Below are 26,940 nucleotides of genomic sequence, written 5' to 3'. Positions count from 1 at the left end.
TAAGTCCCACCTGGTCATGGTGGATACTCTTTTTAATGTATCATTGGATTCTATTAGCTAGGATCTTATTGAGAATCTTGGCATCCGTATTCATCAGGGATATTGGTCTGGAATTCTCCTATTTGATGGGGTCTTTGCCTGGTTTGGGAATCAAGGTAATGCTGGCTTCATAGAAAGAGTCTGGAAGTTTTCCCTCTGTTTCTATTTTTTGAAATAACTTCAGGAGAACAGGTATTATTTCTTCTTTGAAAGTTTGGTAGAATTCCCCAGGGAATCCTTCAGGTCCTGGACTTTTGTTTTTGGGAGTTTTTGATCACAGCTTCAATCTTGTTACTAGATATTGGTCTATTCATGTTGTTAATTTCTTCCTGTTTCAGTCTTGGAAGTTTATAGGTTTCCAGGAATGTATCCATTTCTTCTAGGTTGCTTAACTTATTGGCATATAACGTTGATAATAGTTTCTTTTTTTTTTTAATTTTATTTATTTATTTGAGAGAGATGACAAGCAGGCAGAGAGGCAGGCAGAGAGAGAGGGGGAAGCAGGCTCCCCGCTGAGCAGAGAGCCTGATGTGGGGCTCGATCCCAGGACCCTGAGATCATGACCTGGGCCAAAGGCAGAGGCTTAACCCACTGAGCCACCCAGGCGCCCCTGATAATAGTTTCTGATGATTGTTTCTGCTTCCTTGGTGTTAATCGTGATCTCCCCCTTTCATTCATAATTTTATTAACTTGGGTCCTCTCTTTTCTTTTGGATTAGTTTGGCCAGTGGTTTATTGATCTTATTGATTCTTTCAAAGAACCATATTCTGGTTTCGTTGTTGTGTTCTACTGTATCTCTAGTTTCTAACTCATTGATCTCTGCTCTAATCAATTATTTCCCTACTTGTGTGTGGGGTTGTTTAATTTGTTGTTAATTTTCCAGTTATTTAAGGTGTAAAGAGAGTTGGTGTATTCTGGATTTTTCAGATTTTTTTTTTTTTTTTTTTTTTTGAGTGAGGCTTGGATGGCTCTGGATTTCCCTCTTAGGACCACCTTTGTCTTATCCCATAGGTTTTGGACTGATGTGTCTTCATTCTCATTGGTTTCCATGAATTTTTTAAGTTCTTTGATTTCCTGTTTGATCCAAATATTCTTGAGCAGGATGGTCTTTAGCTTCCAAGTATTTGAATTCCTTCCAAACTTTTTCTTGTGGTTGAGTTCCAGTTTCAAAGCATTGTGGTCTGAGAATATGCAGGGAATAATCTCAATCTTTTGGTATCGGTTGAGCCCTGATTTGTGACCCAGTATGTGGTCTATTTTGGAGAAAGTTCCATGTGCTCTCGGGAAGAATGAGTACTCTGTTGTTTTAGGGTGGAATATTCTGTATGTATTTATTAGGTCCATCTGGTCCAATGTGTCTTTTGAGGCTCTTGTTTCTTTGTTGATTTTCTGCTTAGATGATCTGTCTGTTGCTGAGAGTGGCATGTTCAGATCCCCTACAATTAATGTATTCATATCAATATGACTCTTTATTTTGTTTAACAGTGGCTTATGTAGTTGGCTGCTCCCAATTTGGGGGCACAAATATTTACAATTATTAGATCTTCTTGGTGGATAGACCCTTTAAGGATGATGTAGTGTCCTTCTGTGTCTCTGACTACAGTCTTTAGCTTAAAATCTAATTTATCTGATATGAGAATTGCTACCCCAGCTTTCTTTTGCGGCCCATTTGCATGAAAGATGATTCTTCATCCCTTCACTTTCAGTCTGGATGTATCTTTAGGTTCAAAATATGTCTCTTGTAGACAGCATATGGACAGGTCCTGTCATTTTATCCAGTCTGCAACCCTGTGCCTTTTTATGGGAGCATTTAGGCCATTCATGTTGAGAGTGATTATTGAAAGATAAGTTTTTATTGACATCATGTTGCCTGTGAAGTCCTTGTTTCTATAGATTGTCTCTGTACATTTCTGTTCTATGTCACTCTTGGGTTCTTTCTTCTTTCATAGAACCCCCCTTAGTATTTCTTGTAGTGCCGGCTTTGTGGTCACATAATCTTTTAGACCTTGCCAGTCTTGGAAGCTCTTTATCACTCCATTCATCCTGAATGTCAGTCTTGCTGGATAAAGTATTCTTGGCTGCATGTTCTTATCATTTAGTGCCCTGAATATGCCTTGCCAGCCCTCTGGCTTGCCAGGTTTCTGTGGACAGGTCTGACATTATTCTGATGGTCCTTCCTCTCTACGTAAGGAATCTCTTCCCCCTACCTGCCCTTAAGACATCTTGTCTGAAATTATGATTCGTGAATTTCACAATTAAGTGTCTGGATGTCTTTCTAGACTCATCGATCTTGGGGAGGGGGTGCCTTTCTGTCTCCAGGTCACAAACACTTGTTCCATTCCCCAGATTAGGGAAATTTTCATCAAGTATTTGTTCAACTATATTTTCTGGTCTTCTCTCTTTTTCCACCCCCTCAGGGATCCCAATAATTCTGACATTGGAATGTTTCATGGCATCATTTATTTCCCTAATTCTGTTTTCATGGCTTCTAAGTTGTTACAGGCCTCCTCCTGATCCTGCTTTTCTATCAGTTTGTCTTCTAGTCTTCCTTATCTAATTCGGTCTTCTGCCTCAGTTACCCTAGCTGTGAGAGTATTTAGATTAGATTGGATTTCATTGATAGCATTTTTTACTTATGCCAGATCAGCTCTCACTTCCTCCCTTAGAGATTCTATGCTGCCACTAATGGTCTTCTCCAACCTAGCCATTGTCTGGACAATTTTTACCCTGAATTCCATTTCTAACATACCATTTATGTCCATATCCAGTAGTTCTGTGGCGGAGGTCGCAGTCTCTGAATTTTTCCTCTCTTGGGTGTTCTCCTCCTAGTTGTTTTGGTGAGAGGTGGTTGAGGGATGTATAGGTCTCCACGGATGATCTCCTGCCCCCACAGAGATCCAGAAGTGTATAATCTTACATCTCGGGCTTATTTCATGGGTGTTCAGAGTGTTCTGGTAGATATTTAGCTTACTTCAGGGGACTGGTTGAAACAGGGTCTCCTACTTCTCAGCCATCTTGCCCTTCCTGCTTCTTTTTTTTTTTTTTTTTAAAGATTTTATTTATTTATTTGAGAGAGAGAGCAAGCCAACAAGCAAGAGAGAGTGGGGTTGGGAAGGGACAGAGGGAGAGAAAATCTCAAGCAGACTCCCTACTGAGCTTGGATCCCACTAGTGGGGCTCGATCCCAGGACCCTGAGGCCATGACCTGTGCGGAAATCAAGAGTCCAGAAGCTTAACCGACTGACCAGCCAGACACCCAAGAGGCTAATACATTTCTGTCCACCACACATAGAAACCCTTTTAACATTGATTCCCTTAAGATGTGACATGCTGAGCATGGATATGTAGGAATAAGAAAGTCTTGGTTCTGCCTAGACATACAGCACAAAGCGGTGTTACAGGTCCTCCTTCCAGCCTTCCCTCTGAGGACTGGTCATCATGGGAGGGAGCATAGTATGCCCTGGCTCTCTGGCTCTCTCCCCTGTGTTTCCCCTTGCTTCCAGCAGAGTAGATATACTGGTGCTCTGCGGGCAGTACAGGAGGCATAACCGAACCATGAAGGATGAGAGGCAGCATCTGCTGTAGGCGAAGCTTGGTAACAGCCGGAAACGACAGCTGGCATGTTTTTCTGCAACACTGATGTTGCCTCTAGGTTCCAATTTGCCAAGCTATATTCTTTTATTCTTTCAATTTTGGCTTATTGCTTCCAACTTCTTTAAAGCTTTTAAAATCTAGCCTTAGTTAGCCAGTATCCTCTCTCTCCTGCTGCCCTTTCCCATCACTTTTGCCATTCCACCACTTTGCTGTGCATACAGTGAGCTCTTGACCAACTTTGCATTCTTTAACAACTATTTAGGAAGAAAATGGCTGGCATCTTACCCTTTCTTCAGCTGTCTATATAGGTATGGGTAACACGAATGCCTGCAGTCATCTTTGTAAGCAACCTATAACATATACAATACATACAATAATGTAACAAGAAGAAAATATAGATTCATTATCCTTTATGCAGAATTAACTCAATATGAGTAGTTAGATTTTAGAGCAAAAAAAAAAAAATTTGTCTCTAGGCATTTAGTGAGTATGACATGGAAAGAGTTGAAGAAGAGTAAAATACCTAGACTGTTTGCTCTGTGCGTCACTAGGGGTGAGAACACTTTTCGTTGCTGGTTAACAGCAGAGGTCAACCTGAAACTTACTAAGAAGAAGGCACTTCAGTGGCATTTGTTTTCTGAGGTTTGAAAAAAAGTAACGTCGGCGGGGGGGAGGGTGTGTGTGTGTGCCTGGGTGGCACGGTTGGTTAAGTGTCCGACTTGGTTTTGGCTTGGGTCCTGATCTCAGGTTCATGAGATGGAGCCCTGCATCAGGGTCTGCACTTAGCAGAGAGTCTGCTTGAGATTCTCTTTCTTTCTCTCTCTCTCCCTGTGCATCACCCCTCATCCCCCACCACTCTCTCTCTCACTCTCTCTCAAATAAATAAATAAATCTTAAAAAAAAAAAAAAGGAACAGAGTTCTCTTTGGTTTTGGTAGCAACCTACCTTTAAAATGTTTCTCTTGGTAGATCAGAGATATATAAAAAGCAGCATTTCATATGCAGAGTAATAGATATTCAGAAACTGGGTAATACTTGAAAATATAGCTCAACTGTGTTATTCCAGAAACCTTAAGTTAGAGAAGTCTGTGATAGCACTGCAAATATCTGATCTCTGTTCAACCTCTTGCACAGTTGCTGAGTTGGCTATCTACGAATGATGACTTGGACTGCATGACCTCAAAGATTTTTTACAAATCTATACTTCAGCACCTGGGGATCTTGATTGGGGACACAATGAATGTCAGTATTTTGAGAACTTTGAGGGCAGACTATTATATTATTGATTTCTATGCCTGAGGAGTAGATACACTGGGCAGAACTGATAAAAATTTCTTGTGCAATTACATACACTTATATTTTGAGCTAGGGCATCAACGGGGATGAGGCAAGTGCATTGAAGGAGTTAAGCAATTTGTTTATATGATCTATTTCATTAAATGACCTACCATCAAAGGTACCATAAATAATATTTTTCATCTTTGGAAGTAACATCCATTTAGCTCTTGACTTATTTCGACAATGACTGAAATTGTAATTCAGTGAGTGCATAATTGTTGACGTATCTATAAAGCATCAGGTAAATAAAAGGTCAGTTAAATATTAGAGAAAAGCCCAAAGGTAGTTGTAATTTAGTGTTTTTAAATAAAATTATTTACTTTGGTTGTAATTTCTATAACAGTCTCAGTGTATTGTAAGATATTTAGGAACCTTAAAATAACATTTAGTTTTATGGATCCCAATTTGGCTCATAATCCATATGCCTTCTAGCTCCCAGGTTCTAAGACCCTGGACTAGTCACTTTGCCTCGTTGTGCCTCAAACCCTTCCAAAGGAGTTTACACTGTAGCTGTCCAAAGTTCATATCTACAACTAAGATTAAGAGTTTTATTTTCAAGTACACTGTAAGTGTATTGAGTGAAGAGTCTCACAACAGGGGCGCAAGCCATTCATTATCTTTTGTCATGAAATAAATAAACCTTTGCATTCGGTATCCTTTTCTTTCCATAAACATACTTCACTTACTGAGCTATCTGCATGAATCCTACGATCTGCTGCTCTCTGACACTGGCCTTTCTCTAGCCTACTGGAATGTCAGACATACTTTGTTGTTTAAAAATTCTTCTGTAAAATAACCAGTTATTCCTAAAAGATCACTGTAATGGTTAGGTGTACTATGACTTGTTTTATGAGTGATTTTGGTTCCGTAATGATTTGTTTCCCACAGAAGGATTATTTTTCCTCTTTATATGCTGGGGAGTGCTGGAGATGAGTTCCACTAAATATGAAATGAAACTGTGCCTACTTTCACTCAGCTTAATGGTTTAGAGTTTCATTCATACTGTTGCATATATTAGTATTAGTAGTCTGTTCTTTTATTTTATTACTGAGTAATATTCTGTTGTGTGGATGTACCACAATTTGCCTATCTGTTCACCAAGGGATGGACATTTAAGTTATAGTTTTCAGTGTTTATGAATAAAGCTGATATAAATATTTACATACAGGTATTTGCATGGACATGTGTTTTCATTTCTCTTAGGTAGTTCTGGGACACATGTGGGTGTATGCATTACTATATAAGAAACTGTCAAACTCCTTTCAAAGTGGTTGTACTATACTACATCCCTACCAGCAATGTCTGACAGCTCTAGTTGCTTTGAGTCCATGTCAATCCTTAATATTGATTGATGGTTTATAATTTTATTTTTTATTTTAGCCATCCTACTAGATCCTGATTCTCTTGCTATCTCCTTAATGATATTCTGGGCATCTTTGTGGTCCTGTGAACCTCCTTTCTCTCATTAGGCTGACAATTTAGCTAAATGTTTTTACTAAGTCATGCACATTTGTTTATGTGGAATCAGGTTCTCCATCAAGTGGAGCATAGCTAGGAGTCAGGTGTTCTGAATTGCCTTTTGTCAGCAGGTTGAATTGGTTGGAACCTGATACTAATGACTCTTCAGGATTAATAAAGTTAAGTCTACTTGACTGCAGAGACTGCTCTCCTATAATCCCGTACAACTGCTTCATACTAGAACCCTTTTTAACAAAGAACTCCAAAGAGAGTAAATGCTTCAGTGGAAGTTTATCATCAGCGGAGAAAAACCCTAAGCTGCATATTCAGTTATTATTCAAACAACTCGCTAGGAAATGGGGAGAGTCAAGCTGAACAACAACAGGCTAACGGACTTTTAATTGAAATGTCACTTTCACTATTAAACAAAAAAAGCCATTGCTATGATGTGTGATAAAAGTTGATGGTGTCCTATTTCTTTGTGTGGAATTGCTTTTCTCCCATCACTGACTTAATTTGATTGCAACAGTTTGTCAGCTGTCATGTTTGGGTTCCCTCAGCTGCAAACTATAGATAATGGGAGTCTATGCAATTTAACAATCATGCTCCAACATTTGGTCTCTTATAATCAAGATGAACTAAGAACTTTATTACTTTGACTATGGAATAATAAAGTTCAAAGCTTTATTGGAATAAAGCTATGACTATGGAATGGAATAATAAAGTTCAAAGCTTTCTTTTTCATCTGTCCTGTTTTTTACAGGTGGCTTGTTTAATATCTTGCATTCTTGTCCTGATAGTCATCTACGCGGTAGGACCCTTGCTTTACTGGCTGCCCATGGTACAGTAGTACTTTTTCATTATCTATTTTTTAACTTTACTTTTAATGAAATCATTGTATATTAAAATGTCTTAGAAGAGTAATCTCAATGGCCCTACATCTGAAAACCATGTGACAGAAGTAATGATTGAATGGAGAGGGGGTTGGACAGAGACCACATTTGATGGGGGAAGAATGGGAAGAGACCATGGCTGTTTTCTGTTTCTTAGGCTTATGTGTAAAAATGGCATTGTGGAATTAGATTTATTCTGTGCTCGTTTGGAGGGCAGAACTGGGCAATCTCTGGTGTAAGGCACAGACTTTGGGAGAATTTTATCAGAACTCGGACTGTTAGAAAAATGTGTGTAGGGCAAGGGAGTAAGGAACAAAATACACCTTGCCACCCCTGATATCTTTATACAAAGTGACCCAGAACACCACTGTGCTTTTCATAAGTCTGGGGCACCGAAGTGACCCAAGTAAGATCCTGGTCTTCAGAGAGCCAGAGATCATCTCATTCCTGTCTTGTTCTAATTCTTCATTCATATAGTGAGTATCAATCATTTCCACAGCAGATCTTCTAATAATCAAGTTCACTTTTCAAGAGAGTTATAAATATCCACATGTGATACCAGATCATTGGTGCTGAAGGCAATTATAAAGAAATATATAATATAAATACTTAATTTTTTTGCAACAAACTTCAAATGGCAGTGGCTAATTAAAGTTAGGAGGACATTCGGCTTTATAACATGCACCCTTATAATTCATTACTTTTCTTTTCTTTCTTTCTTATGTTTTACAATGGCATAAATTTTATACTGTGATTTTCTAGAATTGATATTATATTCCTAAAGTACAATAATAGGTTAGTTCTAAACAAAATGAATATTGCTTTAGTCTTCTAAATGGTGATTGCTTTTCTCTAGTAAGTACTTTAAAAACAAATGCATAAAAATTCCTTGGTCTTTTTAAATTCAGATTAAAATCTTTGTCTTATTTCTTCATCAACTTATTTCCTATTTGTAGTGTGTTCTTGCAAGTATTATTGTTGTGGGACTGAAGGGAATGCTAATACAGTTTCGAGACTTAAAAAAATATTGGAATGTGGATAAAATTGATTGGGTAAGTAGAAATTTGACCTAAAATTTCCTTCTTTGGCTTTAACATGCATTGAAAAATCAACTGTAATATTTTTATTTGCAGAAATAGTTTTGGCCATTTTAAACTTATACACTTCATAGCTACCGTTTATTTTCTAAGTTCTTTTTTTTTTTTTAAAGATTTTATTTATTTATTTGACAGAGAGAGATCACAAGTAGGCAGAGAGGCGGTTAGAGAGAGAGAGAGGGAAGCAGGCTCCCTGCTGAGCAGAGAGCCCGATGTGGGGCTCGATCCCAGGACCCTGAGACCATGACCTGAGCCGAAGGCAGAGGCTTAACCCACTGAGCCACCCAGGCGCCCCAATTTTCTAAGTTCTTAATAAAGGCATTAAAATATCAAAAGTAAACTATTTTTGTAAATATATAGACTGTAAAAGAGAAAATATTCATTTATTTGAGGTATATAAAAAACAGAAATGGAATTTTATCAAATTTTGATTGATGTGTTGTTTGAGAACTTTTAATGAAATGCTAGCTAACTTGAATGGATTAGGGATTCTCAGTTTCCATTTTGAATTGATTCTGGAAATGAAGCTCATCGAGGAAGCACACACTAATAGAACACATATGAAAAACTATCATTAATTGCTAAGAAATGTGTTCCATTAATATAGGTTGAATATCTTAACAGTGACCATATTCCTTCTAAATAAAGTCTCACAAACTTAGTTTTAAAGGGGTTACATTGGGAGGAGTGTTATGTTAATAGGATGTTGCCAGCAAGAGATTAAATATTACTGATCACTGATCAAGTATGGCTTTTACTAACAGAAATGTCTAACATACATATTCTAGAGAAATGTATCTATGCAGGAGCATCCAAAATACTTTACATTTCCAATATAGGTGAAATATTTCATAAGTACCCTTTATTTAGCGCTATCATGGCATTCACCATATTGAAAGGCAGTTGTCTATGTATTTCCCCTCCTTTAGATTCTTTGCTCAGAGAGACTTTGGGGGGGATTATTTGTGCTGGTGCCTATTTTCATAATATATCTCCCAAGGCTCAGTATTCCTCTACCAAAGTACAAGGCTGGGTGCCATGGGGAATTCGGAGATAAATAAAGAACTATTTGTCTCCTCCAGACACTTATATTCACTTATATATATTCCAGAATATTTGTGTAGAAGCAGACATAGAAACATCAACTTATTATACAAAGCATGATACAATATGACCTGGAAGCAAAAGTACAAGTTTAGTTCTGAGGGAAAAAATGGAGGCTGGAGCATTTAATTTGGACTGGTCCAAATGAAAGAGTCTGACAGCTGAAATGTGAACTGAGACTTGAAGGAACAGTATTTGATAGGCAGCCAAAGGATTAAATTTAGCCAGACTCATGGAGGATCATGACTTTTTAAAGGTGATACGTGTGAGGTACCACATGGATATAGAGAAATTAGAGGAGCAGACTTACTGAACAAGCTATTTGATCACCCTATGATAAAGGTATTTCTAAGGAATGCATTAATTACATAAGAGGGAGCACATTACCATATTGGAAGGGGAGTGATGTCAGGGAAGGCTTTTTCCAGGAAATGATGGGTAGAACATCTAGTGTGAGGGTGGGAGTAGTGACAGATGGGGTTGCAAAACTTAAGAATGAGTTGGACTTGGAAAGGCTGCTAATGTTGTGCAAAGAAGACTAGACTTCATTCTGAGGGCAGTGAGACATCATCAAAAGGTGATGGGTCTAAAATGCTTTCCCAGAGGACTTTTTAGACCTGGTGCTATCTGCAGGTATTGAGGGATAAGACAGAGAAATCACAAGTTAACATGATTTTTTTTTTTTTGTATTTTATGTGAATTAGTTTTTCTGCATGGATGTTCAGTGAAGTTCTTTCTTGCCATGATGTTTGGTAATATTATCAGAATATTTCTTGTGGTTGAACACCCAGCATCAAGTTTCTATGAGAGTGATGTGTCCTTTTGATCTCAGAATTAAGGATTATATACAAGGTTGAAGTGGACAGGAAGGAATTTAACAGTGAGAAGCCATTGATGATTGGGATACAATCTGGGCATAGCATTTATAGTGAGAATATTGCACAGACTTTTTTGGATATAGATTATATTACCCAGTAGACAGAATATGTCCAGATTACTCAATAGATACCTAAAATATCATGGAAGTGAAGTTACCAAAGATGTGTATATATGTAAAATAATTTGAAGGTTGAAAGTTTAAGAAAATCATGTAAGCAGTCCTCACATGAAAAGTCAGAAATTTTTATTACTTTAAATTGTTTATAGTTGAATAATGATTCCACTTTGAGCTGTAGATCAAAACCCTCTCTGAGGTAATGAGGAAATAGGAATCCAAAATGGAGACCATGGGCTCAGAGCTGAGTTGGAGTAACTGAACAGTGGGAATAGAATTCATATCTATAGAAATATAATAATGTTATATCAGTCACCAGAACAGATCAAGAAGAGGTGAAGTGATTGAGTAGCTGCTCAAATGTATAAGGGTTTATGTGTTTATGTATTTCCTACTTGAGGTTAGCTTTGGAGTTAGCTTGTGTTTAGGGGCTGTGAGTGCTAATAGAGGAGGGATCAAGTGGGAACACATAATGAAAAAAATAGGAGGCTGGGAGGTAACTAATCCCTTATAGCTGTGACAACAAACATTTGGATCTTTAATAGATACTGTTACAGAATACTGCTGGGACTTTCGCTAACCAATGGAATTGTATACTGGCTATGTTGTTAATTTACATTTGGTATTTTTTTCAAAGCTACAAATGTAGCCCCAGGAAATAACTAAGCATTGTGAACCCAACTTACAATAGATGATATTGTGGGAGAGTAAATATGCTTTAAAAATAGAACCAGATGGTACCAAAATTTTTGGTTGCTCTGATGAATCATGGCCTCTGGGCTCTGTGGTTTTTTTAAATGGCAGGAACCAGGATCCTCAGTTCCCTATGCTATATTGAATCATGGAGGTTGGCCATGAGGAATTGGACTTATAAAGCTTTTGGGTAAAATCTTATTCTGCCACACCCAGATGGGTTCAGTCAGCATTAAGGGATGAGTAAGAAACAAAGCAATCATGGCAAGTTGAAGTAATGATCAAAAACTTGCAGCCTTATTTTGTATTTGATGAAGCATAATGTAATACATTCGGGGGGGAAATTACACTGTATACATATAAAAGACTCAAATGATTGTCTTTTTGCCTGAATAGAGGAAAAACATCTCAGTGTCTAACCTATGAGATGACAGGCTGAGGATGATGTCATAATAAGTCCTAACTTAGCATTACATTTCTTGGTGATGGATCTGAACATGAGAAAACTCAAAATATATTTTCTCTTTTTACTTCAGAATGTTTGTTTCTTCTATATCAAAAAGAATTTTATAGATAAAAATCCCTCCATTTGCTTTCAAGGGCTTGGCTTTTCTAAATAGCCCGTCACAAAGAACCACTCAAGCTCCATTTAGTTAAATAATACAAAGGAGAAGCATTTTGAGTAAAACATGCTATTTAGAAACATTTGCTTCAAACTTGTCTCACCCCGCCCCACAAAAATCTGTGCTATCTTCAGATTATAGAGAAGTTTCTAACTTTTTCATTTGCATATGAAATTGAATTAGGTTGTTGAAGATGTTTAAAGTTCTAATATAGCCATCTGGACAGAAAGAAATTAACTTTAGAATTGTATGCATAGGTAAAAGTGATGCAAATAATTTAGGGAAAAGAGAGAGCTTGAACATTTTGTTGGTCTACTATTTGATGAACGCAAGATATTGTGTTTAGGAAATATAACCTCCTAGATTTCACAAATTATTTTGCTTTTAAAGATTTTTTTTTTTTTGCCAACAATAACCTTAGAAATGCCAACTATAATACAATATTTTCTGATAGATTGTCATTTCAGGAGGTGGACAAAACTGTAATAATGTTGAATAATGTTGGAATCCCAACTAAAGGAGAAAAATAATTTTCTTGCCATCTTTTGAAATATTCCCAAGGCCTAAATTGGCCCAGATTTTTCAGCTTTCACAATGTCATGAGAAGTCACCCCTTGCAAATAAAATTATAACAATCTGTATAGTGGCTGATCTAAAAGTGTCATTGGTAGTGTTAGATTTAGTCATTTTAACTGTTAGGCTTTGAGGGTCTTATGTAGTAATAAACTACATTAGTTCTTTATATAACAATCTTAGAACACAGGCATTGTGGGGAATGACCAAAAACCTGCTAACAATTGCTTGTAATATTACATTAAAGGAGAAAACAGTGGGAAATTATGGCATGCTCTTGAACCATACACATCAACCAAATATTTACAGATCTGAAAGGAAGTGTTGTTGGGGATTGAACTAGAGGCTGGCAGTTTCTAGAAATGAAAGAATGTGTCGTTTCCCCACCTTTGCTGCTGGGAGTCTGATGGGACCAGGATTCGTCTCTCTGTCCCGGGCTTCTGTTTACCCCTTTTTAAATAATATATTCTTGCTGAGAGATTTGGTCACAGAAATGTTGTAGAATAAGATTGTGAGGAATTTAGCGATCATGAGAAAGATGAGAAATTACCAAAGTACTCATTATCTCCTGTTTCCTCCTTCTCTTTCAGGGCATCTGGGTCAGTACATATGTGTTTACAATATGCTTTGCTGCCAACGTGGGGCTGCTGTTCGGTGTGGTCTGTACCATAGCTATCGTAATCGGTCGCTTCCCAAGGTGAGATCTTACTTAAATGCTGTCTATTTTGACACAGCAGCAAAGTCAATGAATGATATTGCCAGTTACTTTTATTTCTGTGGAATATTGAGTGCTATGCTCATGTTTTAGTTGGTATCAGAGAATTAGAGATGAAAGGAAAAGGTTTCTCTACATACGATATGTAACAATTTTGGTCTTAATGAAGAGACTTATCTTGTCCACCCTATAAAGTAAAACATATAAAATCTATCAAAGTAAATAAATTAACCGCTACCTATACACTGTGCCACAGAGCTGTTTTTTTTTTTAATCAAGTGAAGGTGATATATTATGCAGTGACTACTTAAAATCTAATCATTTAGAAAATTGAATAACTTCAATAAATTTTTCAGAAGCCAGATTTATATATATAAAATATACATAAATATATATATATAATATACATAAATATATATAATATACATAATCATTTATTGAAGAACTAGATAATTTATTAAAGATAAGTTAGATAATTTATTGAAGAGCTCTAGATAATTTATTGAAGATTTCTACTGAACATCTGTAAACCATTCCCCTATATTGGCCAGTTATTTTTCTACTTCGAGTGTTCATCACCTGATAATGCTTCTACTCATTTCTCATCCTTCCCTTGAAATTCTTTGTGAAATAATATACTTCAAAAACATTTTAAGTTTTACCTCTATAGATTCTATAAAGAGATTTCTGTAGAAATCTGTGTAAATTCGTTAGTATCTGGTCCTATCTTGCCACTGATTCCCTCTTTACTTCTTTTTCTCCTAAAACAAGATTTTCCCAACACTATCCTCTCTCTTATTACACTTTTGGTCAATCTACCTCTTGTGGCTTGGACATATGGGGTTCTCGGAACCCAGATGAGGTAAATTATATTGATTAATCTCTGCCTAGATGTCTCCAGTGTTACTCTCTATTCCTGAGGATCCCAGAGAAATATAGATTTACCAATGTTTTATGAACAAATGGGATGTAGGATTTTAACCATTACAAATAAGTTCTATTTGTTAAAATAAAATGACATCCTTTTTACATTTTCATTGCTAATGTAGTGATTCAGAAATGCCATTTTATTTTTATCTGACTGAATTCTAGGGCAAAGACTCTGAGTATAAAAAACATGAAAGAAATGGAATTGAAAGTGAAGAGAGAAATGGATGGTGTAAGTTTCTTTTTCTTTTCCTTTGTGTAATTATTAAAAATTTCTGTAGTTCAGATAGTTTTAAGGTATCATAAGTAGATAATGGATTTTAAGTAGATGGTGATTTAAAATTCATGATAATTTTATTTTTAATTGGCATGAACTTTCCGTGGTATCTGTGACCACCATACACGTGGCAGTTGACATGCAAAAAATCAACAGAACAACAACAAAAATCTTGTGTTAGCATTCCACTGAGATGATAGTCATAGAACTACAGTTCACAGTGGAATCTTTGTCCAGATTAGTTCAGACATTTGGAAACCTCTTCCATTTGCTAAGTTGCATAAAATAGACAAACTAGACAAATAGTCTATTTTGAATTAAATTATGGAAGAAGATAGGGAATAAAGAAGAGAATAAAGCAAGGTTGGATCATGGTATCGTTTTATTTTTTTTAAACACAATTAGATCGCATTATTAGCAGAGGGTAATTAAGTCCAGTGGTTATGGAATGCTAATAGAATTGGTTTCTTGTGCAGTGGACATCTTTTTTAAGGAAACAGCTTATGGAAATAGTCTTGCCTGTGCATGTTTGGGCAGGCCAACTGTGTTTGAGTTCTATTCTTATATAACTTATATATTCTGAAGGATGGCCAAAACAAGTTTAAGGTGAGGGGAAAGATGTTGACTTAAATATTTTGCCAATTTAAAAAAATTGTCCTCACTTTGAACCTGCTTTGTAAATGTTTGACTAACCGTTTTTTTTTTTTCCCTCTATTTATCATATTTACTTGTTTCGGTACCTCATGATTGCCTTCAGAACAAAGAGAACTGGCATTCCACCAGAAGGACCTATTGTCAGGGTATTTCTGAGTAGACTGGAAGTAGGAAGTAGCACCAGGAATCCTTCTGTGACATGCAGGGAAATGGCGCACATGTTTACACATGCACGTTTGTGTGTGTGTGTGTAAATTGAAGAATAATTAGTGTATACTATTGTATTAGATTCAGGTATATAGCATAGCGATTCAGTATTTATGTACATTATGGCTTGTGTTTTTAATAAGTGTGAAAAAGTTTTCTTCATAGAGAGCTATGAGAGTCCAGAGCCCTAAGAGTGTCCCAGGCTCAAGCTTTCCACCACTGTTGCCTTTCTTTTCTTTCTTTAAATTTTCCATGAGAATTTAGTGCTCACACAAAGTCCTAGACTGGCTCTTGGGCCCCTAGAAGCCTCTGTGTATCCACCCTACACTTAATGCACATTACCCTTGACATTTGTAGCTTGGAAATAGAATTCCAGTTTGACCATTAAAGATTATGCAGAAGAATAAGTTCTGTCTAATCTGTTCCTTCTTTCCAGATTAAACATATGGGCAAGTGAATGAGAGGATTTGTAGGAAGATAAAAATGCCAAAATTCACACATCCTTAAACATTGGTTCCAGTGTAGTCACATACCTGAATAATAACTGTGTCACATGGAAATGTTAATTTTCTTGGAATATTATCTTCACTAATTATTTAATATTTTGTATTAAAAATACAAAAAATTTTGTATTAAAAATACAAAAAAGAGGGAGGGGCGCCTGGGTGGCTCAGTGGGTTAAAGCCTCTTCCTTTGGCTCAGGTCATGATCCCAGGGTCCCGGGATCAAGCCCGGTATCGGGCTCTCTGCACGGCAGGGAGCCTGCTTCCTCCTTTCTCTCTGCCTGCCTCTCTGCCTACTTGTGATCTCTGTCAAATAAATAAATAAATAATCTTAAAAAAAAAAAAAAGAGGGAAAGAAAGATCAGAGTAAGATTTGTTTTTTTTTAATTGTGTTATGTTAGTCACCATAAAATACATCATTAGTTTTTGATGCCGTGTTCCAAGATTCATTGTTTATGTACAACACCCAGTGCTCCATGTAATATGTGCCCTCCTTAATACCCACCACCAGGCTCACCCATCCCCCGCAAAACCCTCAGTTTGTTTCTCAGAGTCCACAGTCTTTCATGGTTCGTCTCCCCCTCCTATTTCCCCCAATTCACTTTTCCTCTCCTTCTCCTAATGTCCTCCATGTTACTCCTTATGTTGCACAAGTAAGTGAAACCATATGATAATCGACTTTCTCAGAGTGAGATTTGAACATGAGCTGTTTAGGTGGAGTTTTTAGCCAACTTCAAGCATGGCAATGGTCCACCACTCCCTTCCTCTGTTCCTGCTCTCCCACCTCTTCTTATGAAACAAATGTCCTTGACTTGGGGGAGACCTCTTTTGGAGTGAACTCAACCCCATTGAGAATTTCTTTTCTAACATAATTTGAATCTTTATTCTAAAGCAAATACTGTTTTTAAAAGAGTTAACTTAAAGCAACATATTGGCCTAATCATGTGGTATGATTGGTGGGTTGATCTTCGATGTGGGGCTTTTTTTTTTTCCTCCAAAGATTTTATTTATTTATTTGACAGACAGAGAGAGAGAGAGGGAGTGAATAAGCAGGGGGGAGTACCAGGGGTAGGGGGAAAAGCAGGCTCTCTGCTGAATGGGGAGCCCAATGCTGGTCTTGATCCCAGGCCCCTGGGATCATGACGTGAGCCAAAGGCAGACACAGCCAACTGAGCCACCCAGGCGTTGCTGATATGGGGGCTTCATGAAAACTAAATATTACAGGCCCAGGAATTGTTTTATTTTTGGTTTGTAAGAGATTTACTCTTTTTTAAAAAGTTTTTTTTTTTTTTTTAAATTCCAGTGAGTTAATGCACAATGTTATATTAGTTTCAGGTCTACAATATAGTGATTCACCCCTTCCAACATCACCTGGTGCTCATCACAAGTGCCCTCCTTAATCACAGTCACCTATTTAACCCAGCCCCTTATCCTCCTCCCCTCTGGTAGCCATCAGTTTCTTCTCTTAATAGTCTGTTTCTTGATTTGTCTTTCTCTGTAAGAGGTTTACTCTTGATTGAAAGTTAATCTGATAATGTAAGGTTTTTGCTTTCTGGAATAGTTTATTTGTAGCAAATCTCACTTTCTAGAGTTTAATCAGTTGTGTAGCCGTAGAAATATTTTAAGACTATGTAGTTTAAAAACGTACCTACTTAGAAGATGAGGAAGCTGAAGAGTAACACCTAATATTTTCTTTCTTTCTCTGACTGTATGCTTCTCTATTCCCTGGGTTTCCTCTTCTATGCAAGTACTAAAGCCTGAAGGAGTATCTCTTTATTTAATTGGTAAGGAGTTATTTCATAGAACTTAACCAGCTTCTTGATTTCTAGGTCAAACCACTGCCCCAAAGATCATGGAGAGCATGATTTCAGTTGCATACAACCAGTTGGTGCCAGGAAGACCTGGGCAGTGGCCAAAGCAGGCACATTTTGTTTGGAAGCTTTTTCTTCTCCCTTCCTGCATCTCCTACTTGCATCCAGGCAGTCTGGTGTAACCCAGGCCTGCCCCAAGTGAAACCAAATTCCCCATACTTCCTCTTGGTTTCTTTCTCCTAGTTAGGACTATCATTGCTTGTAAGGTTATAATTCCAGCCAAAAGAAAGCTATGTCTTTATGAGGTAAATGACTGAGAGTTGACCCTTTAGGACAGATTTTCATTTAAAAAAACCCTGATGGTCAGGTGAATGAAATTTTGATTTCTAGATTGTACAGAAGAGGTACTTTTGGGAAGACAGGGCTTCCTGGTACTCTTTGGATATCCTAGGGTGTTGCTTTCCTCAAATCAATAGGAATAAGGGCCATTTTCTGAAAAGATACGGGATCATCTCATAGTTATTAATGTTTTTTAGTAAAGAGGAAGTACATGTTTTTCCTAAGAAGCATGATAATATACTAAGTTCTCCAAATAAGTTATAATAATGACAACCTTGGCTAAGAAACTGCTTCCATCATTGAGTGATATTTGGATTTATAAGATTTATATTGTTTGGATAGAGTTATCCTCTTATTTCATTCAGAATTCTGAATTTATTCCTGTTCTCCTCCAAAAGGAAACTCTGCAGCAGGTGAAAATTGTCTCAATAAATAACCCTCTTGTTTTCCTGAATGCAAAGAAGTTTCATACTGATATAATGACCATAATCCAAAAAGAAAATGTGAGCAACCAGCTACTGGATGATGTCAGCAAGGTAGGATCATCTAGTTCATGATTACAATTATGTACTACAAATAACCTTATATCATGATACTAAGACATGAATCATGAAATATAACACATTATAAGAGTGCTTGGAGATCTCTCCCTCAGCAAAGCCTTCTGTTGTATTAAACTTTTCATTTGGTTCTTGTAGTTAGTTTTTAGGTAATTACTCTCATTCATCCACTCATTCCTTCCCTCAGCATATATCTATGGACATGTGTACTAGGTACTATAGCCCTGAGAAGAATAAATAAACAAATCACTTACCCCAAAGGACCTTTTTACCAAGAGAAAGAAGAGTCAGATCCAAATCTAAAAGAGATAGAATATGATAAATGACTTCAGCGATGTGTTAACTGTTGCCATCATTTTGCAACATTATTATAAATAACTAGCATTCTTTATCTGCACAAGTAATCTTCATTAACAGAGATATCAAATGTGCATCAGGTTGATTGTATATAAATAAGCTATCTGTGATTATTTGAATCCTTAAGCCCTTAAGCATGGACTTTGGAGCGAAGCGGTCTAGGTTTAACATTGATGAGCTGTGGGAAATTAACTGAGTTATTAAACCTTCTGTGATTCAGTTTTCTGATCTATAATCAGGATGATTAAATGAGTTAATATATACAAGGCACTCAGAATAGAGTCTGGCCTACTCAATACTATAAAATCTTAACTAATATTATTAGTTTGAGCACAAGTAGTACCCTCTCCATGAAGCTTTTCCTTGACTACTTCAGATTACACAAGTCTCTTTCTCTTGTGTCCTTGAGTGTATATTATCCCATCACTCCGGTACCTAGTAAGTATTGACTCTCCCATTTCTAGCATTGCAGAAGCTGTCTAGTAACACATTCCTGATCCTTGCAGCTTTCTGCTTCTACCTCTGGGCCTCATTCTGATCCACCCCACAGAGGTCCTAAACACAGGATCAAATATAATATATGCATGGTGCAAAGTGAAAATGTGAGGTCCCTTGTTCAACAATTATTGAGTTTCAAGATGGCATTCACAGAGCATTAAACCAAGTAGGAGATCCTTCTAAAAATGGGACCCTGTATGACCACACAGGTTGCAAGCCTATGAGACTGGCTCAGCCTGCATATCTCCAGCTCTGTCTTTTCCTCTCACTGTACTCTTTAGTATGTCACTTTCATCAGATTACTAGGAACCCTACCTGTGATTTTGGGTTGAGAAGAACTTGCACTCATGCCTAAGATGGACATCATTCCTAGTTGTTCAAGTTGGATACAAGGCCTCTTTCTTTTACAAAGCCATGCTTACTTCATAGCAATGTTTAGCTCTATTATGAGATAGGCAGGTTCTTGTTGCTGATGTAAGTTCACAACCACCATACATGATAATATTGTGGGAAAATTTGTCCACAGTTCCAAATAACCTAATTAACCCATAAGAAACATGTAGTCTTATTTTACCAAAATGTAAATTTACTTCTTGAAATGATACGTTTCTTTTTAGGCTTTATCATGACTAGTAGAGTATCCGACACGAATATCCTTATAACCAGTTATTTATTGGTAGTTGATAGTATTTTCCTTTGAATATTTTCCTGAAAGACAAAGGTGGTTCCAATGTGTTTTCAGAAATTGAAAGTTGGCATGTGGTTTATCTTGTAGCATATGAAGTCAGAAATAAACCTCATTAATGCAGCCTTCTGGGAAAAGGTTCCACATACATGATTTTACCTACTTGGGACTTAAGAAATTTGAGTCTAATAATCAAGTAGAGTTCATGGAATCTAAGTTATTGGTACATAATGACATCCAAAGGGATTCTTTAACTCAGAACTCTGTGGTGGTAAGAAAGGATTTCTTGAGAGTATGTTTCACTGTAATGAGAATAATGCAAATATTGTGTGTTAACAGACTGTGAGTTTTAAAGGATACGCTAAGGATGCCCATGGTAATCTGGAAGCTCTGCTGTCTGAGGAATCAGGGATAAACTTTTATTCAGAATGGTTAAATGGATGGTCTTAAGTAGCACAGATGTTCTTTGGGACATCTCATATTATTCTTATCATACACTGTCTGGGGTATCTACTTCTTGTTTTAAGGCCTGTGCTTGTTCCAATTTCAGTTTTTTGTTTTTTTAAAGATTTTTATTTATTTATTTATTTCATAGACAGAGATCACAAGTAGACAGAGAGGAAGGCAGAGAGAGAGGAGGAGGCAGGCTCCCCGCCGAGCAGAGGGTCCTGAGACTATGACCTGAGCTGAAGGCAGAGGCCTTAACCCACTGAGCCACCCAGGCGCCCCTCCAATTTCAGTTTTAATGTAACAAGACAGCATCAGTTAATTTCTACTATAGATTTACCTCCTTTTGCTGCACCCTATACAGGGGTCCACAGTTCTGTCTTAAACTGGGGTACTCTGCTGGGGTCTTGGTCTTCTCTCCCAGCCTCATTTTCAACAGATGGCGGTGATGGGAGGGCATTTAAAACACCCTAGGGCAAGAAGAATCATACTGTATTCAAAACACAAACTGATAAAGGATTTCCTATTTTGTCATACTGTGACAATATATTTCCTATATGTCATCATTAAATATCTTCCTGAATGTAGAAGCTTAGGAGGATCTCAGGGTCCTAGTGTTTATTGGATTCATGGTCATTATTATATAGGTTATATATAGAAACTCATGTAATAGTCACCAGTTTGTGAGCTCACTTTGCAAAGGAAGTTTCAATTTGCTGTTTATCCAAAATTTTCTTTTGCTCAGACCAGGTATTTTTTTAAATAGATTTTATTTTTTGTAATAGTTTTAGACATACAAAAAAAAATTGAAAAGTGTTAATAGAGAGTCCCTATACACCCTGCACCATATAGTTTTTGCTGTTATTAACATCTTGGGTTAGTATGACATACTTGTCACAATCAATGATGCATTATCATTAACTAAAGTTCATGTTTTACTCAGATTTCTTTAGTTTTACCAAGTGTCCTTTTTCTGTTCCTGGATTCCATCTAGGATATCACATTTTATTTAGTTGTCTTGTCTCCTTAGATGCTGCTTCACTGTGACAGTGTCCCAGACTTTTCTTTTTTGTTGACCTTGACAGTTTTAAGTAGTACTGGTAGAATATCCTTATATTAGAATATCCTTATGTTGTAGAATATCCTTATATTAGAATTGATCATGATAAGATCAGGGTGTAGCAGCCCAAACATAAAGATTGTGGAGATGGGCTTCACCTTCTTGAAGGTGGAGTATCTACATAAATTATTGGAAATTTTTTTGCACAGATTTCAGACAAGATTAAAAATAAGAGGAAGGAGAAGAAACTCACATTCACTGAAAGTCTTTCAAGAACCGGTACCTTTAACTAGGCTAACAATCACCACCAGGCCCGTGATGTAAGCAGTATTACTGGAATGCTACAAAAAAACGAAGATTGAGACTTAGAAATGTAAAATTACCTGGTGGAAATACAGCCGACAACTGTCAGAGCCAGAATTAAAGTATGTCAGCTGTAGCATTGTGTATCAGGAAGAGAAAATAGATGTTCTGTAGTCAGCCTTTAAGATGAAACTGATGGAATGTCTCGGAGAAATGCTATAGCATAGTGCTGGAGAGCTTGAGGTTCTGAATGGAAAAGCATGAGCTTTGGTTTTAGCCAAGATTCTTACCAGTTTTGTGATTTTGGTCAAGTTATTTAACCTTTCCAATCTTTAGCTCCCTCTTATGGAAAATGAGATTAGTAACTTCGTAAGATTTTTCTGAGAATCAAATAATTAATATAGAGTCCTTGGTATATAGCAAGTAGTCAAAAATTTCAATTACTATCATCATCATCATCAACAACAACAACATTTGAGAAGTGGATAGCATGTGATTTCATTAGAAGCATCAATTAGTGTCACTTTCAAAGAACTTCAATTGTAGGATGCAGAGTTATTTTCATTTTTCAGCATTTCCATAAATTGGGACTATTTCTCAGACATTTTCTTGGAGCTGCAGGTGAACTGTTCACTTTCATGTATGAAATATATGGTCAGTGGTTATCTCTCAGAGAATGTTGTGTTAATGAGGTTAATTTCTGATTGGATACACTATATGAAAAGAGATGCAGATTTTTAATTCCTGACCAAAAGTCAAAACAAACTTAATCTTGCAGAAAATGTCCTAAACAAGATAGTCTGACTTGGTAATGTATGTTATTTCCTGAGCTAATGAATACTTAGAACCAATGGTCACTTTATTATTTCAAGGTGTTGTATTTATCACTCTAAAAAAAAGGACTGGTGAAAAATAATATTTGGAGCCTAATTTTTTATTATTTATGGAGAAAAGAAAAATGTGCTGTTCTCAGGGACAGAAGTAAATTTTTATAATGTTATTCTTTATATTCATTTTCGTTTCAGTGTGAACAAAACACGTTGCTCAATTCTCTATCCAACGGCAACTGCAATGGTGAGTTAGCTTAAAAAAAACAAAGAAGACAAAAAAACCCAAGTGTCCTGTCTTGAGTATAAACCAGAGTCCTCTTTCCTTCTCCTGCCATTCTGCCTTCCTCTACTGTCCTTATCTTCCTTCTTTCTCTGCTCCAGCCCCGCTCCCTCCCTCCATCTCCTTCTCCTTTCCTTCTTCTCTCCCCAGTCCTCCTCCTACTTCTGCTTCTCTCTTCCTCCTTCCTTCTCTGTCTTCTCTCTCTTCCCTCACTCCTCCTTCTCCTTCCCTTCCTTCTCCTCCATCTTACCCCCTACTCTTTTTTAGAATTAAATTTAAGTAAAGATGGGTAGACCTACACAGGATGAATTGTAAAACTTTATTACAAGATGTTAAAAATACTTGCAACAACAAAAAAATACTTGCAACACTTAAGTAAAGGGTATTTAGAAATAAATGGAAGGGAATTACAATGTCCATTGGTAGAATACTCAACATTGAAAAGGTGTCAGTTTTATTTATATTGAATTGATTTATAAATATAAATTTAATCCCTATTAAAATTCCAATGGGACATTTTAATGGCAATTAACAAGCTTATTCTAAATTTTGTATAAAAATTCCAAAGACTAAGAATAGACCAAGATGCTCTTGAAATATGTGAACAAAGGGGAGAGAATGTTTTCTTAACTGTCAAGATATATTATAATGCTCTCATAATCAATGCACTATGATATTGGTTCCAAGATAAATGAACAGATCAGTAGGATGAAGTAGGGACCTCAGAAGGGGAGAAAAATCCCCCACATACTGGTGTTCAATTTGTGACAAACTGGCATTGCAGAGCAGTGAGGAAAGGACAGTCTTGCTAATATACAATGATGAGACATGTGTCTACAATCAATGAAATTATTCATTGTAACTCACACACCATACCACCAAATCTCTACCAGGTGAATCAAAATCCTAAGAGTGGTAAACAAAATATAAATTTAGATTCCTCCAAATCTGGAGACAACTGAAATATCTTTATAATTTTGTATGATTTTATAATAATCTTTATAAATTAATAGTATAATAGATAAGGAGCACATGGAATGTTTATATAAGAGGATAACATATTGTAATACTTACATTACTGTATAAAATATATTCTGAATGAATATATAACATATAGAATAGAATAAAATAAATGTTATATAAATACATGAATGAATCAACAGCATTGACCCATATCAACATGGGTGTAGCTCAGATGCCATCTTCTCTGTTTTTTTCTGACTTTTTTGTGGCAAATTGATTTTCTTCTGCTTTATGCTCTCAAAGAATGTTTGCATAATACTGGTATAGTACTGACTCAATGATCACTTCTTGAGTGTCTTAGTCTCCTGCTTATCTGGAAAATTTTTTAGGGTGTCCTCCCCTCTGTCTCACTAGCCCAGGCCCACTTTTCACAGGACAGTAGCTGATGGGCGCCATCACCTTTGCTGGGTCCCTTCTGTGGAAGTCAGAACTAGTTGATACTAGAACTAATAGAAAGAATATTTCTTCCAGTATCTTCCTCCTCTCCCTCTTTCGAGACCCCCGGGTCCTTTCGCACCCCCGGGTTCATCTCTCCTTCTTGTTCAGAAACACCATCCCACTCTCCCCTCCCTGTGCTTAAGTGCTAATGATATGTCTACTGTTCGTGTTCTTGATTTTTTTCTTCCATTTAATTACTAAAACCTATAACTCTTGGTTTCATTAACTTTGCATTTTCACTTCTGCGACTCTGATTCTGTCCTTAATCATGTGTAAAGTGAATGAGTGGGTTTTTTTGTTTTGTTTTTTTCTGCTATGAGATATCCTTGGCTTTAATCCATAGATAGAAAATATCCAGTGTCCTATGCTCACCCCAGACAGAACTAGTAGAACTACTAGTAGATCAAGGCACTTTGTCCTATGAGCGGGGGTGAGGTGCGTGGGTGGAGGGGGTGGGGGTAGAGGTTGGTGGGTGAGCCTGAGAGTCTTCTCAACCCAGGGCTGTAGGAAGCTACTGCAGATGGTTGGTATTGACATGCAAGGTGAGATGCAGTTGCCATCCTACCTGTACTCTGTTCTCTGATGTAATGACAGATTAATCTTAAATCACCGCTACTTTAAAATCTGTCTTAAGGGGGCGCCTCGGTGGCTCAGATTGTGAAGTGTCTGCCTTCCGCTCAGGTCAGGATCCCAGGGTCCTGAGATCGAGCCCCATGTCCGGCTCCCAGCTCAGCAGGGAGTCTGCTTCTCCCTCTCCCTCTGCCTCTCCCCCTGCTTGTGTTCTCTCTGTCTCTGTCTCTGTATCTCTCTCAAATGAATAAATTTTTAAAAAATCTTAAAAAAATTTGTCTTATGATTCATCATAAAGTTTCCCTTTTGAGGATCAAGTGCCCTCTCCTCCTCAGCACGGTACCTAAAGCTCTTCCTTCTCTTCTTGAACTCCTTTCCCTTTTATTCCACTTTACACAAGTCCTCCATTCATGTCAGATAAATCAGTTCATGGTCCCTGTATCTAATTCAGTCATCCCTGGCTCTGAGCCTATGTTTGGATTCTCCTGAATAGAACCATCTCCTCCATCTGCTAATTCAAACCTTATACTGTCTTCAAGATTTAATAGAGAAGTAAAGTAAATTGAAGGACACACTACTTGGCAATCCCATTAGGCAGAAAAAGAAGTCAACCAGGCCCATACAGGGGACCATACGGCCAGCATGCGTGGAGTTCAGTATCTTCAGCTTGGAGATGGAGATCACAGTAGTAGAAAAACAGAAATACCACATGCTTCACTCAGTCACATAATGTCTTATATGGTTATAGGTTGTTCTTTTTCTGCATATTTTCCTTCTAACTAGATTTTTAAGGCAAGAAATGCATTTCAAATTCTCACTGCAATATCTTTCGTTGTCCAGTGAACACTTACTTAGTCAATGAATGAAAATTATAATGATAGATGATATTTGTACACCACTGGACAGTTTTCAGAAGACATTCTTGATAACTCTGAAATAGGTAATGAGTAAATACTGTACTTCCATTTTCAAATAGGTGATAGGATACTTTCTTTTACTGATGAAGAAGTTGGGGCCTGCAGGGGCTGATTCACTTGCTCTGAATTGTGCAGTTAGATAGGAGTAGAGGCAGAACACGGGTCCCTGTGTTCTGGCATACGGAAAGAGATGCTAAAAGCTGGGACAGGAGAGCTTGGTCTGAAAGCAGTCTGCAGAGAGACAAGCACCGTTAATACCTCTGCTTTGGTTACAAGGCTATGAAAATGGAGGGAGAGGATGAACTCGAAAGAGATTTCAGCATGTTGTGAGCACAGCTGGCGCTGTTTGGAGGTTGGAAGAGGGGAGAGGGCAAAACAAACAATGATTTGATTCTGAAGCTTTGAACCTCTCACACTAGGATGACGGGGAACCTGAGGGAGAAAAAGGGAAGATAAATTTACTTCGGAGGGTGGTGAACCGAAGATGCTGGGAGGTCATCCAAGAGTCGTGCAGCAGGTTTAGGGGGAACACCAAATAGATCTGGAAGTAACTAAATCAAAAGGAGACATAGCTGAGCAAGGGAGTGGGAAACAGAGAAGAGAATAAAAAAATCCACACACCCCCCCACAATAATTTTCACAGAAGGGGAAGATTTGTAGTTGAGCACATGATTGAATAATCAAAATATATTGAAACAAGCTATATAAATGATAAGATGGCAGTCACCATATTTATCTGAATAAAAGCAAAAATTGTTCAAATGTGAAGAAATATTCCATTATCATTCCATTTGGGGAGGTTGTGTCCCCAAAACATTATAGTCACGTTATGCCATTCCCAAGAGGCACTCCTAAGCATGTCTCTCTTAGGCTTCTGGTTGGCTGGCTGTACCTCCACCCTCTTCTCACCCAGTCAACTTCCATTCATGCCCCACATCTCCACTCACATGTTCTGTTCTCTTCATTCCTGCATCCATTGTTTCATGTTCTGTTTCCTCAGCAAACTGAATTCGAGTTTGTATTCACTGAACATCTACTAGGTTCTGGGCACCATGGTAGGTGCTGTAGGTTCAAGGCTGATGAAAGTAGGCATGATTTTTGCTATCACGGATCCTACAATTTGCCTAAAACAAGT

At 37.3% G+C, this 26,940-nt stretch overlaps 1 protein-coding gene across 1 annotated transcript in view; it reads left to right on the top strand.

Moving 5' to 3' along the window:
• SLC26A7 (solute carrier family 26 member 7) overlaps nt 1–26,940 on the top strand; it is a gene marked incomplete at its 5' end in the record, with an annotated part of 123,933 nt that overhangs the window by 82,662 nt on the left and 14,331 nt on the right. Inside the window, 6 exons of the mRNA XM_080801856.1 lie at nt 7,191–7,268; nt 8,277–8,372; nt 12,995–13,101; nt 14,212–14,278; nt 18,236–18,373; nt 22,773–22,821. Coding sequence (XP_080657982.1) covers nt 7,191–7,268; nt 8,277–8,372; nt 12,995–13,101; nt 14,212–14,278; nt 18,236–18,373; nt 22,773–22,821 — 535 coding nt within the window. The remainder of the gene's footprint in view (nt 1–7,190; nt 7,269–8,276; nt 8,373–12,994; nt 13,102–14,211; nt 14,279–18,235; nt 18,374–22,772; nt 22,822–26,940) is intronic.

Source organism: Martes martes (assembly GCF_963455335.1).
Source record: "Martes martes genome assembly, chromosome: 4".
Taxonomy (NCBI): domain Eukaryota; kingdom Metazoa; phylum Chordata; class Mammalia; order Carnivora; family Mustelidae; genus Martes; species Martes martes.
The sequence above is the reverse complement of the archived record's forward strand: the minus strand, read 5'-3'. Positions and strand labels throughout refer to the sequence as shown.